The 15,051-nt window shown below is 43.0% G+C and overlaps 1 protein-coding gene across 2 annotated transcripts in view; it reads right to left on the bottom strand.

The window, feature by feature from the left end:
* Positions 1–2,806: 2,806 nt before the first annotated feature.
* Positions 2,807–15,051, bottom strand: part of BMS1 (BMS1 ribosome biogenesis factor) — a 40,361-nt gene continuing 28,116 nt past the window's right edge. For both annotated transcript variants that reach the window (XM_058671210.1, XM_058671209.1), the window contains exons 18-23: positions 14,903–14,961; positions 14,079–14,201; positions 10,810–10,957; positions 9,993–10,168; positions 3,737–3,898; positions 2,807–3,294 (exon numbers count right to left, since the gene is read on the bottom strand). In XM_058671210.1, the coding sequence (XP_058527193.1) occupies positions 3,070–3,294; positions 3,737–3,898; positions 9,993–10,168; positions 10,810–10,957; positions 14,079–14,201; positions 14,903–14,961 (893 nt within the window). In that variant the 3' untranslated portion in view covers positions 2,807–3,069. The remainder of the gene's footprint in view (positions 3,295–3,736; positions 3,899–9,992; positions 10,169–10,809; positions 10,958–14,078; positions 14,202–14,902; positions 14,962–15,051) is intronic.

Genomic DNA, 15,051 nt, shown 5'->3' with positions numbered 1-15,051 from the left:
AATGGGAGATACAGAATTCAAAACACTTGTTATAAAGCTTCTTATCAACAACGAGAAGCTCGTAAAGCATGTGTTTAAGTAATTTAAGGAATATGTCACACTGGAAATGAATCAAATGAAAGCTGATAAATCAGAAATGAAGACTACAGTGGAGCAAATTAAAAGTACAGTGGAGAGTCTCCAAAATAGAATGAAGGAGGCAGAAGAATCCCAGAATTAGAAGACATTTCCTGTCACCAGGAGAAACAAACAAAAAGCTGGATCAGGCCAAAAAAATATTCAAGAGTTGAAAGACACTATTAAGAGGTCCAATATAAGAGTTATGGGAGTCCCAGAAGGTGTAGAAAGAGAAGCTGGGATGAAAGGTGTATTCAATGAAATACTAAAGGAAAATTTCCCTAATCTGGAGAAAGCATTGGGAAACAAGATCCAGGAGGGGCACAGAACTCCCAACAGGGTTGATCACCACGTGTTCACCACAACACATGATCATCAAGCTCTCTTCAATTGAACATAAGGAAAAGATCCTTAGATGTGCACATAAAAAAAAAAAAATTGACATATAAAGGAATGTCAATTGAACTCACAGGAGACCTCTCACAAGAAACGCTACAGGCTAGAAGAGAATGGAGTGACATAATCCAGATTCTAAAAGCAAAAAAACTGTCAGCCCAGGATAACATACCCAACAAAACTTTCCTTTGTCTTTGAAAATGAAAAAAAAAAAAAAATTCTTCCACAGCAAAGAAAAGTTAAAAGAATATGCCTCTTCCAAACCTGCCCTACAAGTGATACTTAAAGATCTTCTCTTGACAGAGAAAAAAAATTGTGCCTACTGAAACCAAAGGCAAATGCGAAGAACATCCCAGTAAAGTAACAGAAGACTAAATCAATGAATAACTCATTGCTAAAATGACAGGACCAAATTACCACCCATACACATTAACCCTTACTGTAAATGGCTTAAGCTCAGACATCATAGATTAGTAAACTGGATTAAAAAACAAAACCCATTTGTTGCCAACAGGAGACACATTTCACCAACAAAAGTCAGTGGAAAAGATATCTCACGGAATTTGATATTTTCTGTTAGTTTCATCTCCTCAAAACACTTTCTTCGATTAAATTCTTCACTGACTCATAGATCATACAGTAGCATCATTTTCTTCAAGAAGGTTCTTGATTTTCTTTTTCTTTTCTTCAGTGACACATTAGTCATTCAGTAGCATGTTATTTAACTTCCGGGTGTTGTTAATTTCTTTTTTTTTTTCTTCCTTTTGTTGATACTGTTTTGTGGCTTTTCATTTAAGGGGATGTATAGTAGCTGTGTAATAGAGACTGTCATATCTAGTAACATGTTGTTTAACTTCATGGCATTGTAAATGTCTATTTTTCTTTCTGTTGTTTATTTTGTTTTGTGGCTTTTCATTTAAGGGGATTTATAGTAACTGTGTAGTGGAGAATATCATAACCAGATGTGAGGATACAATGCAGTATGCATCTTTACTTCCAGATTAAAGATGGACTTCCAATGAAACTGTTTATGACAATAGGATTCTGGACTCTGCCATTGTCCATGCCTACAATAATTGACATATGACTGTGTATGAGGAACTATACTTTAATAATGATATAGGGGAACTTGGTGTGTGGGGGTTAATCGGGGAGGGGATAAGAGAAATCCCAGGGAGCCTATGGAACTGGATCATAAAATTATAATAATAAATAAAAGATTAAAAAAAGGTAAGTTTCACCGATTTTGAATGATCTTATTATAAACTACTGAAATGCAAGCACAGTATAATTTAGGATGCTTCGGACAGCTTTTACCGGTTTCATATTTTAAAATCTATCAATTATGGTATATAAAATTACATTTATTTTAAATTATAAAGTCCTGCTAGGAAATCTCCGCAAATTTACTTTGTGCCATATTATGTTTAAAAGAAAATATGATACTCTCATGGGCCATTGCTGCATATGGCCCTATACAAAGATAACATGTGAATTGAGCTGGGAAAATCTAAGTAAAATCACTGTATTATGTCAATTATATCCTGATGGTGATTTGTGTATAACATGACCAGAGAGAGAAACGGGGCAAAGTCTACCCTGTCTGAATATACACATGCATTTTGCACAATTAGATGGCAAATGACTGTAACAACATATGAGAGAAACAAAAACTTCATAGAAGATGGAATTAAAATGGGCTTACTTTGGGAAAAATATTTTGAAAGCGGGCCCAGGTGGTGACCTACTGGCTAATCCTCACTTTGTACACCTGGGATCCCATGTGGGCGGCAGTTTGTGTCATGGCAGCTCCACTTCCCATCCAGCTCCCTGTTTGTGGCCTGAGAAAGCAGTCGAGGATGGCCCAAAGCCTTGGGACCCTGCACCCGCGTGGGAGACCCGGAAGAGGTTCCTGGTTCCCGGCATCGGATTGGCGCGTACCAGCCCATTGCAGCTCACTTGGGGAGTGAAACATCGGATGGAAGATCTTCCTCTCTGTCTCTCCTCCTCTCTGTATATCCGGCTTTCCAATAATAATAAAATCTTTAAAAATATATATATATATATATATACTACAAAAAAAATACTATGTAAAACATACAAAATAAGATATAAAGTGTTTACTAGGGTCAGTGATCAAAGAACAGACCAGAAAAAAAAAATCCCAAAATTTCCACTAAGCTGAGCCTTTCAGTTAATAACCTTTTCCCCCTATTAGGCAACTTGTCATGAAAGTGGAAGAATACAAGACGCTGCTAGGCATTCTTCCCTAATGAAAACTTCTAGGCCAAAATGAACAGAAAAATATTTTAATGATATTTTAGTAGCACAAAATAATGAATGAAACTGAGACAGCTAGAGGAAAATGAGAGAACCCCCAGCACATGAATGACACTGGAAGCCGAGGCTGGGCCTGTGTCCCACCAGCAGTCCTCATTCCTGCTCTCAAAGGCACAGCCTGGTCGCCCGCCCAACAGGGGCTCTCGGCAGCTCCTGTCCCTGACTTGTTACTCACGAGCACTAAGGTCCTTGACACTGTCCCTCTGCATTCCAGACTCAGCTGCTCCCAGTCCCCTTGAGGCTGGACTTCTGGTTTTTCTTTTCCTTCTGGCCCTGCATCCGGAACAGCTTCTTCCTGAGGTCCTTCTGTCGTTTCAGCTTCTCCTCCTCCTCCTTCTGCTTTGCTCGGAGATGCTCTTTGTTGTGCTGGTGCCGCAGCTCCTTGGCTTTCCTCATCTTCTGACTGTGCACCGTGCTCAGCGCATCCAGCAGAGCGAGGACCTGGCAAGGACAAAGCCGATCCCCACAGTTATAGCAGGCTTTTTCCTTCTACCTTTCAGGGGCTTAAACGCCTCCGTGGATGGTATCAACACTGGACTCACTCCACGATCCAAGTTGATACTATTTTTTTAGTCAATGCATCCTGAACTAGGAATAATGATTTGCATGGGGAGGTAGGTGTGAGATTGGACCCTCACCACTCCAGCGCCTGTGTTAACCCTCTGTGGACACTATGTGCAGCCAGCTAACAGTGCTGTACTTGCTGTACGCCTATTGCCTCTCATCCAAACACAAAGGCACAGCATGACTGACAAAGGGGAAACGGACTCTGGTCCTGTCCTTTCCGGATGAAATGTGACAATGTGGCAGAAATGCCACGTGTGCTTCTGAAAGCACTACTTTCACATCAAAACGCAACATGCGGCGAGATGCCCAGACATACCTTCCTCTCATGAGGCTCCCTGATGACGGCTGGTCTCACTCTGTCCTTTGGCACCTTGCTTGCCTTTGCTTGAGTCTTGGGCTTGTTCTTAAATGGCAGGGCCTTCTGCAAGGCTTTGGGAATATGCAGTGAATTGAAATGTTTCCTTTGCCTCAGAATCGGCTGAAAAGAAAAATAAGTCGTATGTAAATTGCAACTTATGCATATTAAAATGTTTACATAAAGTCTTAACAGACTGACACTCCCACAGGATCAATAATACTGTTAACTATCAGAAATCTGAAGGGAATTATCTACCAAACATGTACTGTCTCAGTGGACACCCATAATTGTAGGAAAAACAGAACAGATAACATTCACAGCTCTAACAGCAATGTATCCCCTCTATAACGTCAAATGCTGAGGTCTCAACACAGCAGACCCAAAGTTCATTCCTTTTTTTTTTTTTTTTTTTTAACTTGAATGGCAAAGTGGCAGAGAGAGAAAAGACAAAGATCTTCCATCGGCTGGTTCAGTCCCCAAATAGCTGCACAGGCTGGAGTTGAACCAATCTGAAGCCAGGAGCCAGGAGCTTCCTCTGGGTCTCCAAAACAGGTGCAGGGTCCTACGGACCTGGGCCACCCTTTGCTGCTTTCCCAGGCTACAAGCGGAGACTTAGATCAGAAGAGAAGTCAGGACTTGAACCAGTGTCCACATGGGATGCCAGCAACAGAGATGGACAGATTAGCCTAACACGGCATTGCACTGGTACCTCCAAAGTTCTTTTTTCTTTCTTTCTTTCTTTTATTGGAAAGTCAGAGCTACAGAAAAGGAGAAGAGACAGAGATAAAGATCCTCCGTCCGCTGATTCACTCCCCAGGTGGCCACAATGGCTGGAGCCAAGCCAATCGGAAGCCAGGAGCCTCTTCTGGGTCTCCCACGCAGGTGCAGGGTCCCAAGGCCCCGAACATTCCTCGACTGCCTCCCCAGGCCACAAGCAGGGAGCCGGATGGGAAGCAGCGCCACCGGGACAGGAACCTGTGTCCATATGGGATCCCAGTACATGCAAGAAGGCAAGGACTCCAGCCACTAGGTTAGTGCGCCGGGCCTTGAAGATTTCCTCTTGGAGAAAGGCACCTTCGAGGTCACGTGATCCTGCTCTTGCTCGGCTCGAGGCTCACCACCCCAACGCGAGGTTCCCAACCTTCCTGTTCACCTTGCTTCTCTCCTGGAGAAACTGCTCAGAGTTGGCAGCGTCCATGATGCCATCCACCACTGGGTGGGTGCAAGCCAGGGTGAACTTCAGAACCTGGTTTTTTTTTTTTTTTAAGATTTATTTATTTTTATTGGAAAGCCGGATATACAGAGAGGAGGAGAGACAGAGAGGAAGATCTTCCATCCAATGATTCACTCCCCAAGTGAGCCGCAACGGGCTGGTACGCGCCAATCCCAGGTCTCCCACGCGGGTGCAGGGTCCCAAAGCTTTGGGCTGTCCTCGACTGCTTTCCCAGGCCACAAGCAGGGAGCTGGATGGGAAGTGGAGCTGCCGGGACTAGAACCGGCGCCCATATGGGATTCAAGGCAAGGACTTTAGCCGCTAGGCCACGCCGCTGGGCCCAGAACCTGTCTTTTTTTGTCCCCCCTTCGATACTGGATTTTTTCCTGGCCCATGTCAACCGCGCCAGCAGGCTCACGTGCACCCCGCCCTGTGCCCCAAGCCCCACGCCCTGTGGCCCTGTGGCCCAAGCTGAGCCGCCGGAGCCCTGCGGTCACTGGCCTCAGGCCACAGCCTCCTCTGCCCACTGCGTGCGGGGCCCGCTAGCTGCCCCTGGCGCGGCCTTCCGAAGGCGCGAGTTCCTGGCGAGCCCCTGCACCGCCCCCAGGAGCCCAGGTCGCGCTGCCAAAGTTCTTACAATGGGAAATTCAGGCTTTGTCTTTGGGGCACTGAACTGGCTTTGCTCCAGCGTAACGGAGCAACCAGCTTCTCCCTGGGACTATTACTCAGTCTGGATTTACAGACATGGCGATTCCTCCAATTAGCAGCCAAAGCATCCCCATCTGGGTTCCAGTAAGAAGCTTAACTTCACTGTTTCTGGCAGAAAACTGCTAACAGAGATTTAAACAACAGGTAAAGCCAAAACTCTCCATAATGAATCTTTAAGATAATGTTAAATTCAAGGTAATGCTTAAATTCACATGACCAAAAATCTTAAGTATCTCAGAAATATTGCTATTAAGCTGAAAAAAAAATTGCCCATGGCCTTTACTAAATGTCAATATCTACTAAATAAAGAATATTTGTTACATTTTGAAAAGTATTTTTAAAAATATCTTTGTTTAGAAACAAACTGCTTTAGAAGAATTTGGAGAAATCTTCATCTCCAAAAAAGTGTAAGCACCACATCCGTATGTTTACTTTAATAAAAATTCATGTAATATGATCTAAAACTATTAATAATCATGCTTAGAAAAAGCACGCCTAGGAGACATCGGTTTCGGTAGAGTGGCAAAACTGATATCCTGAATTATTCTCTTATTACAGAGCAGCCAAATATCCTAAATTAAATCTTCTAATGCATCACTAGATTATGAAAAAAAATAATGAAAGTTCTGAGACCAAAATCTACATAAAAATGAGACTCTACGATAGGTACTGCAAACCTAAAATTAAAGAAAAATAAATAAGTGAATAAATCTATGGAGTAGTTGTAGGCAAGGCCATGAACAGTGAGAACTGAGCAGCCATGGGAGTCTGCACCTCACCCTGCACCTCCTCCTGGCTGGCAGGCCCTCACATTATAGGCACCCACATAAGAAATGGACAAAAGAGGCACAGAAGTAGGAAGGAATGAACAAGACACATGATTAGGTCCTTACCTATCAACAATGACCTTGGTTATAAAATGGACTAAACTCCATTTCAAAGAGATAGTGGTTCAATGTGTACAAAAACAAGAATCAACTATACCTGCCCACAACAGACCCAGTGTAGCTTCAGTGATAAGCAGACTAAAAGTGAAGTGATGGAAGAAGATAATTCTATACAAACAGTAACCAGAACTGACTTGAAGTCAAAAACTGTTACAATCGGGCCCCGGCGCAACAGCCTAGTGGCTAAACCCTCGCCTTCCATCCAGTGGGATTCCATATGGTTGTGTCTTGGTTGCTCCACTTCTCTTCCAGCTCCCTGCTTGTGGCCTGGAAAAGCAGTCGAGGACGGCCCAAAGCCTTGGGTTCCTGTACTCATGTGGGAGACCTGGAAGAGGCTCCAGGCTCCTAGCTTCAGATTGGCTCAGCTCTGGCTGTTGCGGCCACATGGGGAGTGAATCAGAAGACAAAAGAGCATTCTCTCTCTCCTCCTCTGTGTATATCTGACTTTCCAATAAAAATAAACAAATAAATAAAATCTTAAAAAAAAAAACCCTATTATAAATAGACAACAGACAGTAGCTGATTTATGACTAAGGGCTCAATTAATTAAGAGGATATAACTATTGTAAATGTGGGTCCAACATAAAAGCATTTCAATAGCTGATGCAAATATTAATGGATATGACATAAGAAACAGCAATACAACTTGACTATCCCACTTTGAATAGCAAGCAGAATCCAAGGGAAAGTTAATAAGGAGATGTTGGGCTTGTGCAGCATTTCAGATAAAGAGGATCTAACAGATAAACAGAAATACTCATCCGACAGCTGATTACACATGCACACGGAACACTGCCCAATAGCTACCAGGTTAGGCCAGAAACCATGTCTCAACAAATCCAAGACTGAAACCATGGCTGCTATTTCTTCTAAGCTTAACAGTATGAAACTAGACACTGTAGGAAAAATATGTGGAAGTTAAACATACTCCTAACCAACCAATGGACTAAGAAAGAGCTAAAACAAAATAAGCTTAAAAGTATCTTGAGATAGTGCTGCTATGAACATAGGCGTGCATGTTGGTTTCTTGTGTAGGAGATCTTTTGGATATATTCCTAGGAGTGCTATTGCTGGATCATATGGAATGTTGATTTTCAGTTGTTTGAGTATTCGCCAAACTGATTCCCATAGAGGCTGTACAAGTCTGCAGTCCCACCAGCAGTGGAGAAGGGTTCCCTTTTCCCCACAGCCTCGCCAGCAAGTGTTGGTGGTATTATGTATGTGTGCCATCCTTACTGGAGTTAGGTGGTACCTCATTGTTGTCTTCATTTGGATTTCCCTTATTGCCAAGGAATTTGAGCATTTTTTCATATGCTTGTTTGCCATTTGGGTTTGTTCTTTTGTGAAATGTCTGCCCATTTCCCGTGCCCATTTCTTGAGCAGTTTGTTTGTTCTGTTGTTTTGGTTTCTCTGTAGCTCTTTGTATATTCTGGAGATCAGCCCTCTATCTCCTATGTAGTGTGCAAAGATCTTCTCCCATTCTGTAGGTTGCCTTTTTACTTTGTTGATTGTTTCTCTAGCTGTACAGAAGCTTCTTAGTTTGATGAGGTCCCAATTGTTTATTTTGGTCTCGGTTTCTACTGCATTTGGAGTCTTTTTTAGGAAGTGAGGGCCTACCCCTAAGTGTTCCAGTGTGTTTCCAACATTTTCTTCCAAAAGTTTGAAGGTTTCTGGATGTAGGTTTAGGTCTTTTATCCATTTAGATTCGATCTTGGTGTATGGTGAGAGATGTGGGTCTATCTTTTTGTTTCTGCAGGCTATCAACCAGTTGTCCCAACAGCATTTATTGAACAGACCTTTCCATTTGCTTGGGTTGTTGTCTGTCTTTTTGTCGAAGATTAATGGACTGTATCTGTGTGGGTTTCCATCTGTTTCTATTCTGCTCCACTGATCTTCCTCTCTATCTTTGTGCCAAAAAATCAGAGTATAAACAAAATACGAAAATCTTTGGGATGCAGTAAAAGCAGTTCCAAGAGCGAACTTTTAGTAAAATACACCTGTACTTCTGTACTTGGAACTTTTATTAAATAGTTGTTAGCTGCTCTTGTGGGAAAAAAAAAGTCATTCCGTGAGACAGTAGACACGCTCATTCGCTTTACTGCCGTAACAGCTGTATCACCCAATGTCTCATAACAGACACTGTAAATTTCAAGTTATGCAATAAAATTTATTTTAAAAAATCTCATTTCCAACCCAGAGAAAACCGTTATATCATTATTCTTTTCTAAAACAACCCACAAATACACAACTGTTACATTTAACAACAGAAAATTCATGAGACATTCTGCATCCACCTGACTCCCTATCTGGAGGGTACACACTGTGAGCACTAACACCCAGGAATTAAACACAACACAACACAACACACACACACACACACACAAACACACACACACTGTGAGCACTAACACCCAGGAATTAAACACAACACACACACACATACACACACTGTGAGCACTAACACCCAGCAATTAAACACAACACAACACACACACACACATACACACACTGTGAGCACTAACACCCAGCAATTAAACACAACACAACACACACACACACGCACACACACACTGTGAGCACTAACACCCAGGAACACAACACAACACAACACACACACACACATACACACACTGTGAGCATTAACACTCAGCAATTAAACACAACACCACACACACACACTGTGAGCACTAACACCCAGGAACACAACACAACACAAGGAATTAAACACAATACAACACAACACCACACACACACACACACTGTGAGCACTAACACCCAGAAGCTAAATACAACACAACACAACACCACACACACACACACACTGTGAGCACTAACACCCAGGAACACAACACACACACACACACAACACCACACACACACACTGTGAGCACTAACACCCAGGAACACAACACAACACCACACACACACTGTGGGCACTAACACCCAGGAACACAACACAACACCACACACACACACATACACACACTGTGAGCACTAACACCCAGGAACACAACACCACACACACACACATACACACACTGTGAGCACTAACACCCAGGAACACAACACAACACCACACACACACATACACACACTGTGAGCACTAACACCCAGGAACACAACACAACACCACACACACACACATACACACACTGTGAGCACTAACACCCAGGAACTAAACACAATACAACACCACACACACACATACACACACTGTGAGCACTAACACCCAGGAACACAACACAACACAACACACACATACGCACACTGTGAGCACTAACACCCAGGAGCTAAACACAACACACCACAACACAACACACACACTGTGAGCACTAACACCCAGTACCTTATACAGGGAGTCTTTGCTTGGCTTCAGCTTGATGCCATGTGCCAGCCTCAGCTGACCTGTGGTCCGCATTCCTGACCATGTGTCTTTCTCCCCAAGTGGTTTTAACAAAGATGTTACAGGGTTATAGAAGGCTGGGATGGAGACAGGATACCAAGTTCGCATGAAGACAATATCTGGGAAGAAAGGAATTTTGCTTAACCGCTTGCAAAAGATTCAACTTCATCTTGCCAACAAAACAAAAACAAACATTCACCCCACCTTCTCTACCTGGACGTGAAGCATTAGAGAGGGACTTACCGACTAGACTATTCCTTTTATTTTGTTTAAGGATGATTTATTTCAAAGGCAGAATGACCCAGAGAGAAAGAGACTGATTTATCTCTGGTCCATTGGTCCATTCCCTAAAGGCCCACAACGGAGGCAGGGCTAGGCCAGGCTAAAGTTGGGAAGCAAGAACTCCAACAGGGATGGGGGTGCCAGCGCCTGGGCCATCATTCGCTGCAGCAAGCTGCACCGGCATCATTCGCTGCAGGGACCAACCAGCACTCTGATGTGGGATGCCAGCACACAAGTGGCAGCTTAACCAGTTGCATCATAATGCCCCTAAACTATTCTATGCTTCAAAAGCTTCTTATCGCCTGTGAACCAAAGGCCTGCAGACAGGATGTGAACTGGCACACTGCAGAACTGCTGCAAACAGGGAGTGCTGGAATCTACTTGGGCTTGCTCAAGACCTAAGCTGCACCCTCTAGTCAGCACCAGCTGGAAACCAGTGGCCTGGAACTCCTCACCGGGAACAGCCCCAGATATTTACCGCTCATCAGCAACTTATCCTCAAAGCTGGCTCGGAAAGCTCCCTCTGGGGCTCGCAGCGCTTTTTTGATCTGTCCCCTTATCCCACTGACAGTTCGAATCACAGCACCTTCAAATTTAGCAACTTCCAAAGCAGAATTAAACATTCCCTATAGGCATATGGAAACAAAAATACAGACATACAAAGTCATTTCCTCTACCTGTTAGTTCATAAATATATCCTGGGTTAAAAAACAAAAACAACTTATCACCAGGGTGATAAAATAATGTGCCTTCGAAAAGTGGAATTACTGCGTCAAAAAGAATACAGCTCTCTTTTATTTTGTCTCAGTAATGGTCACCAAGATTCTGCTGTGGGACTACCGGCATGTCATCACCAGGAACCCAGTACAAGAGAAGATCAAAGAGGTATTCCCTGGTACTTTCCGCAGTCTGAACTGGAACCCTGCAGACGAGGTGTACTCCCTTAAAAAAGATGGGGTGGGCATTTGGTGGCACATGTTTGATTTCTGGGTCTGGCTCCATTCTCTACTCCTCATGTTCGAGCCTGCTTTCCTGCTGAGCACTCTGGCAGGCAGCAGATGCAGCCTCTAGTGATTGGGGTGTGGCTACCACCCAGAGCAAAGGACAACTATGTTCCAGAATCCAAGCTTCAGCCTGTTCTAGCTCTCCTTACTGAGGTCACTGGAGGAGTGAACCAGCAGATAAAAGATCTCTGTGTCTCTCCTTTTCAAATAAAATGAAAAAAAATTTTTTAAAGAAACAGATCTGAACAAATGGTGACATCATCACAAGAACATGTTACGAGTTATTTCAGATAATTTATTTCAATTCATTTATTCATTTATTCTTCTAAAAAATAATCCGAGAAGCAAGGAGACAGAGTTCACTTTTGCCGGTTCCCTCCTCACATGCGTGCAATGGTTGCACAAGTCAGGAATGTAACCCAGATCTCCTGCCCCCGGCAAAGCTCACGTCAGCAGGAAGCTGGGCTCTGCAGCCACACGTGGGAAGGGAACCCAGGTCCTCCAATTCGGGATGTGAGCAGCCTGCTCAATAAGCCAAAAGCCCACCCCAAATCTGTTGAATGGAAATACTTATACTGTTGAAACTTTAATAAATAAGTAGACAGCTGAATTTGAACTATGGAAATGCAATAAGGTGGAGCAATCCACCGTGGAGGGAGGGGTTGGGGAGGGATGGGGGAATCCCAGTGCATATAAAAATGTACCACATAATGCAATGTAATTAATAAAAAAAATAAATAAGTAGATAACCTACTGAAAATTCTGCCAAGAACAGTTCATACATTTCTCTGGACTTTTGTCAAGTTTTTTTTGTGATTTGTTTTGTCTATGTTTTACTGAACTGCGGGGTAAATTTATTATTTTCTCCTTTTTTGTTACACAAATCAATTTTTATTTCTAAAAATAAATCTGGCTAAAATTCACATTTTCAATTAGTCCTATGACAGTCCTACATACAGGTAATAAATAATTGCCTCAATTATTAAATGTTTTTGTTTTAGATTTCTGAGCAAATGTAAAAATACAAAGTCTACAATATAAAGATAGAAGTTAAAAAAGACTAAAGATTACATTTGTAAGGCTTTATATACTTTCGTAAAGTCATAAGAAATGGGGTTTAGAAGTACAGGCTTAGGGCCCAGTCGAGTGGCTACATCCACGCTTTGCATCCACCAGGATCCCATGTTCGTGTCCTGGCTGCTCCACTTCCCATCCAACTCCCTGCTTGTAGTCTGGGAAAGCAGCAGAGGATGGCCAAAAGCCTTGGGACTTTGAACTCACATGGGAGTCCTGGAAGAAGCTGCTGGCTTCTGGTTTTGCATCAGCTCTAGCCACTGCGGCCACTTGGGGAACGCAACAGTGCAGGGAAGATCTTTCCATCTCTTTCTCTCTGTAACTCTGCCTTTCCAATAAAAATAAATCTTAAAAAAAAAGAAAAGAAATGTGGGCCCGGCGGCGTGGCCTAGCGGCTAAAGTCCTCGCCTTGAACGCACTGGGATCCCATATGGGCGCCGGTTTTAATCCCGGCAGCTCCACTTCCCATCCAGCTCCCTGCTTGTGGCCTGGGAAAGCAGTTGAGGACGGCCCAAAGCCTTGGGTTCCTGCACCCGTGTGGGAGGCCTGGAGGAAGTTCCAGGTTCCTGGCATCGGATCGGCGCAGCACCGGCCCGTTGCGGCTCACTTGGGGAGTGAATCATCGGGTGGAAGATCTTCCTCTCTGTCTCTCCTCTCTGTATATCCGCCTTTCCAATAAAAATAAATAAATCTTTAAAAAAAAAAGTTGGTATGCAAAAAAAAAAAAAAAAAGAAAATACAGGCACAGTATCTCCAATCTTAAACAGTAATTTCATGTGACTGATCATCCACGAGTTAGTGCACTAAAATGGTATAAAATGTGCTGCACACTATGAGTAAAAGGTGTTCATGAACCATAAAAATGGATTTCATGCTCAGACGTGCAGACCCTCCCCAATGTCTATTCAAACCCAAATAGCCTAAAATCTGAAGTATCAAACACTCTGGTCCCAAGCACTTTTCTTTGGTCTTTTTTTTTTTTTTTTTTTTAAAGATTTATTTATTTTTATTGGAAAGGCAGATACAGAGAGGAGAAGAGACAGAGAGGAAGATCTTGTGTCTGATGGTTGACTCCTCAAGTGACCACAACGGCCGGTGCTGCGCTGATAAGAAGCCAGCAGCCAGGAAATTCTTTCCAGGTCTCCCACGAGGGTGCAGGGTCCCAAGGCTCTGGGCCATCCTTGACTGCTTTCCCAGGCCACAAGCAGGAAGCTGGATGGGAGTGGAGCTGCCAGGATTAGAACCGGCGCCCATATGGGATTTCGGCGTTTCAAGGCGAGGACTTTAGCTGCTAGGCCACGGCGCCAGGCCCCTAATTTATCTTTTTACTTATTTTTATTATTTGAAAGAAAAAGAGAGCAACTCATTCTTGCTCTTGATCTTCCAACACTGATTCATTCCCCCAAGGGCCTGACACCAAATCAGAGACGCTGGCACTCAAGCCTGCATCTCCCACACGAATGCAGGGATCCAAGAACCCAAGTCCCAGGGTGTGCATTAACAGGGAGCCAGGACTTGAACCCAGGCACTCAGCATGGATGCAGGAGTTTCCAAGCAGCAGTTTATCATAGGACCACAAGGCCTCCCCACTCAGCAGCTGAATCAGTGTATGTTGTTTCTCCTTTAACAATGTATGTTTATAAATACAGGAATCCATAGATATACAGACCTTAATAAACGAAGTATTTTTGAAAATTTTATATGGGAAACCAGTTAGCTTCAATTTCTTCACAATTTTTATGGATTTATCCAGGTCTAGGACAACACCTGTTGCAGCAATTCGGAAGTCAGGCTAAAAAGAAATACCCAAATTTAGAATATAGAAATAATACAACCAAGAGAAAAACTACAAAAATCTCTGAACTACAACTTCACTGACCTACTCTTATCTGGAACTATGCGAACATGCAAAAAGTATCTGAACAAAAGCTGGTTTTATCTAGTATCTGAACAAAGACCAACTAATGATGACGACCTGAGTACCTCCCTGGGGATCATTTCATTTTAACAACATTTTATAATGATCTACTTGTAATGAAAAGAAATACGAAAATTAGATCGTAACATCTAGGAGATTAGATTTGAGACCTCCGGGGAGGATCCAAATGCTGTTATTCTGTCTCTTTGGATGAATGAGGCTTGCTGACTGGTCAGACTGTGGACAGACTTTGCTAAGCCAGCACTACAGGGGGTAGTGTGTCATGTCTAACTGGTGTGTAATGCACCTTCATAGCACAGTGTGAACACGGCTTCAATAATCCCAATGCTGAAGATAAAAATAGAATATGGCTCTATCAGTGCCGTTCTAATTGTTGTACTGTGTTCTTCTCCACTCTCACATCCCACTTAGATGTGAGAAAACCAAAAGCAAACACAAACCTACTACATACAATGCATTAAAAACAAGTATTTCCTAAACTTAGTTTTATATATAGTTATTCATACCCCAAACCCATTTTTTTCAGCGTAAGCTGAAAGCATTCAGATATTTACCATTACGCCACTGACAGACTGTATTGCCAAGAACCCTGTTCCCTGTGGAGTAATAGGACCTTAAAGAAAAACAGGAAAAAATACAGTGAGCAGCAAGTCTCAGATTCCATATTACACACATTCCAACTCCTTCTTCCTAAAAAAGAGAA

The sequence above is a fragment of the Ochotona princeps genome, chromosome 13 (assembly GCF_030435755.1).
Source record: "Ochotona princeps isolate mOchPri1 chromosome 13, mOchPri1.hap1, whole genome shotgun sequence".
In the NCBI taxonomy this organism is placed as follows: Eukaryota; Metazoa; Chordata; class Mammalia; order Lagomorpha; family Ochotonidae; genus Ochotona; species Ochotona princeps.
Note: the sequence above shows the minus strand (reverse complement) of the source record. Positions and strands in the feature narration are given on the sequence as shown.